Source organism: Bison bison, unplaced genomic scaffold (assembly GCF_000754665.1).
Source record: "Bison bison bison isolate TAMUID 2011002044 unplaced genomic scaffold, Bison_UMD1.0 scf7180017864155, whole genome shotgun sequence".
Taxonomy (NCBI): domain Eukaryota; kingdom Metazoa; phylum Chordata; class Mammalia; order Artiodactyla; family Bovidae; genus Bison; species Bison bison.
In genome coordinates this window covers 339327-341480 of record NW_011494727.1, presented here as the reverse complement: position 1 = coordinate 341480, position 2154 = coordinate 339327, and the positions used below count along the sequence as shown (strand labels likewise).

General features: G+C 52.7%; 1 protein-coding gene across 1 annotated transcript; it reads left to right on the top strand.

Moving 5' to 3' along the window:
* The first annotated feature begins 580 nt into the window (after window positions 1-580).
* On the top strand, window positions 581-1504 carry LOC104989445 (myeloid-associated differentiation marker-like). The gene has a single exon (XM_010841124.1). It carries the CDS (start codon window positions 581-583, stop codon window positions 1502-1504), a length of 924 nt encoding a protein of 307 aa, XP_010839426.1.
* The last annotated feature ends 650 nt before the right edge of the window (window positions 1505-2154 follow it).

The following is a 2154-nucleotide window of genomic DNA, read 5'->3' as shown; positions in this document are numbered from 1 at the left end:
GACATAGCATTCAACTATGGTCTGAAAGTACGTTGTAATTAAAGACATTAGTGCTTCTGCAACTCATCTTTTGAACATTCACAATAAGTGAAAAAAAAAAAAAAAAGAGAGAGAGATCATAAATTGTCTTATGTCTCTTCATGTCAAATTTTGTTACCAAACAATTTTTTAAAAATTTGTTTTCAATTTTGACAGCTTTGAAGGGTTGGGATTGCAGATAATGACCATCCTACCCTGTGTCTCCATAGATAATGGCATACAGCTATTTAGAGAGACCCAAAATGTTCGTGGTTTGAGGCTAGACCACACCCAGCTGTGAGGCTTGGGATAAGACAAGTCTCCTGACAAGGCCAGGGGTGATGGGTGGGGGGAACCATTCTGGAGCAGCTGTGCTGTTACCCAAGTGTCTGGGCCGTTGGTTCCAACTCCGCAGATCCTGAGCCTCAGCGGTCACAGGGCCCTGTGTCATTTCCAGGCGTCTGGCTTAACCCACCTTCGGAGCCAGATCTTTCTCTGGTGGATCCTCAGCAAAGACCACTGCTGTACCGGTGACAGTGACCTGCCTGGACATCGAAACATCATGCCCACTAGGGCATCATCCCCAGACTATGATGACTTTTGGGCAGGGTTCTGGTACTTCCGCTTGCCAGAGCTCTTCTCCACCTGCGTGGCTTTCTCCCTGGTAGCTGACATGGGCTTTGCGAGAGGGGACATAGGTAACTGGTCCATGTCCATCTGGTGCTTCTGTTTTGCCATGACCCTCATCATAGTCATGGTCGAGTTATGGAGGCTCCCGTCCCACTTTCCTTTCTACTGGTACAACTTCCCTGTCACCTATGCCTGCTACGCTGCCCTCGTCTGCCTCTCGACCTCCATCACCTACTCCATCACCTACGTCCAATTCCTGCTTTATGGTCCTTCCCGGGACCGGGCCATCGCTGCCACTGCGTTCTCCTGCATCGCGTCTGTGGTTTATGCCCTGGATGTGGCCTGGGTATGGGATTGGTATGATCTCAGTGATATCCCCTGCTATGTGCACACTGTGCCAGGCCTGCTGAAGGTGCTGGAGACCTTCGTGGCCGGTGTCATCTTTGCCTTCCTCAGCAACACCTCCCTGTACCTGCACCAGCCGGCCCTGGAGTGGTGTGTGGCCGTGTACTCCATCTGCTTCATCCTGGCAGCTGTGGTCCTCCTGCTGAACCTGGGTGAACGTGAATACAGGCTGCCAGTCCCCTTCTCCATTTACCAGCTTGTGCTCAGCCTGCTCTCCGTCCTCCTCTATATCAGTGCTCTGGTCCTCTGGCCGCTCTACCAGTTCAGCGAGGAGCTCGGCGGGCAGCCCCAGAGGCCCAGTGATGGGGACTGCAGGGACGAGCTCACCTACAACATGTGCGCCTGGGACCAGCGCCTGGCTGTGGCCGTCCTGACAGCCGCCAACCTGCTGGTTTACGTGGCCGACCTGGTGTACTGGGCTCGTCAGGTTTCTGTAGGGACTGAGGATTAGCCCAGGGACTCCTGATCCTCTGCTCACAAAGGTATCCTCACCAAGCTCTGACATCCTCTGATGTCCTCTTCCTGGCCTCTCTCTCTCTCTCCTCATATCCTTCCCCATTTCTCCCTTCCCAAAGCACTCAGTGCTCAGGTGCCCAGAGGAAGGGTAGGGTGCTAGAACAGCTGGGATGGGGTCTGAGATGTAAAGGGAGCAGGAGGGAGAGGTGGGGTTGCAGCTGTCCTCGGGGGCACCAAATATCTGGTAATTGCTGCCCCTTTTCTCATCAAGACTAGCTGAATGTTTGCTCCCTAAATATTTTCATAAATCTGCCCCTGCCCCCTCCTGGAGTGTCTTTGCTCAAGGCCCATCATCACATACCTTGACTACAGAATTAGCCTCCATCCATTTTCCTTCTATAGTCAGAGTGTCAGTTTCAGAGTGAGCTTCTGACTGATCAGTCCCTCCTTAGAGAATGGCAGTGAGGCCTCCTCACTTACAGCTAAAATCCAACATATGTCTCTGGTGTTCAGATCCATCCACAGTGGGCCCTGTCTGCTGGTCTTGCAGCACCTCCCTTCCTCCCCATCTCACCTGTCTTGCCCAGACTCAGAAGCTTGTGATGACTTGCCCGCACCAGGATGCTTCACAGAAGGGCAAAGGCT

What these genes read in the sequence shown, in the direction of transcription:
- LOC104989445 (XM_010841124.1), top strand. Translation starts at nt 581, where the DNA reads ATGCCCACTAGGGCATCATCCCCAGACTATGATGACTTTTGGGCAGGG.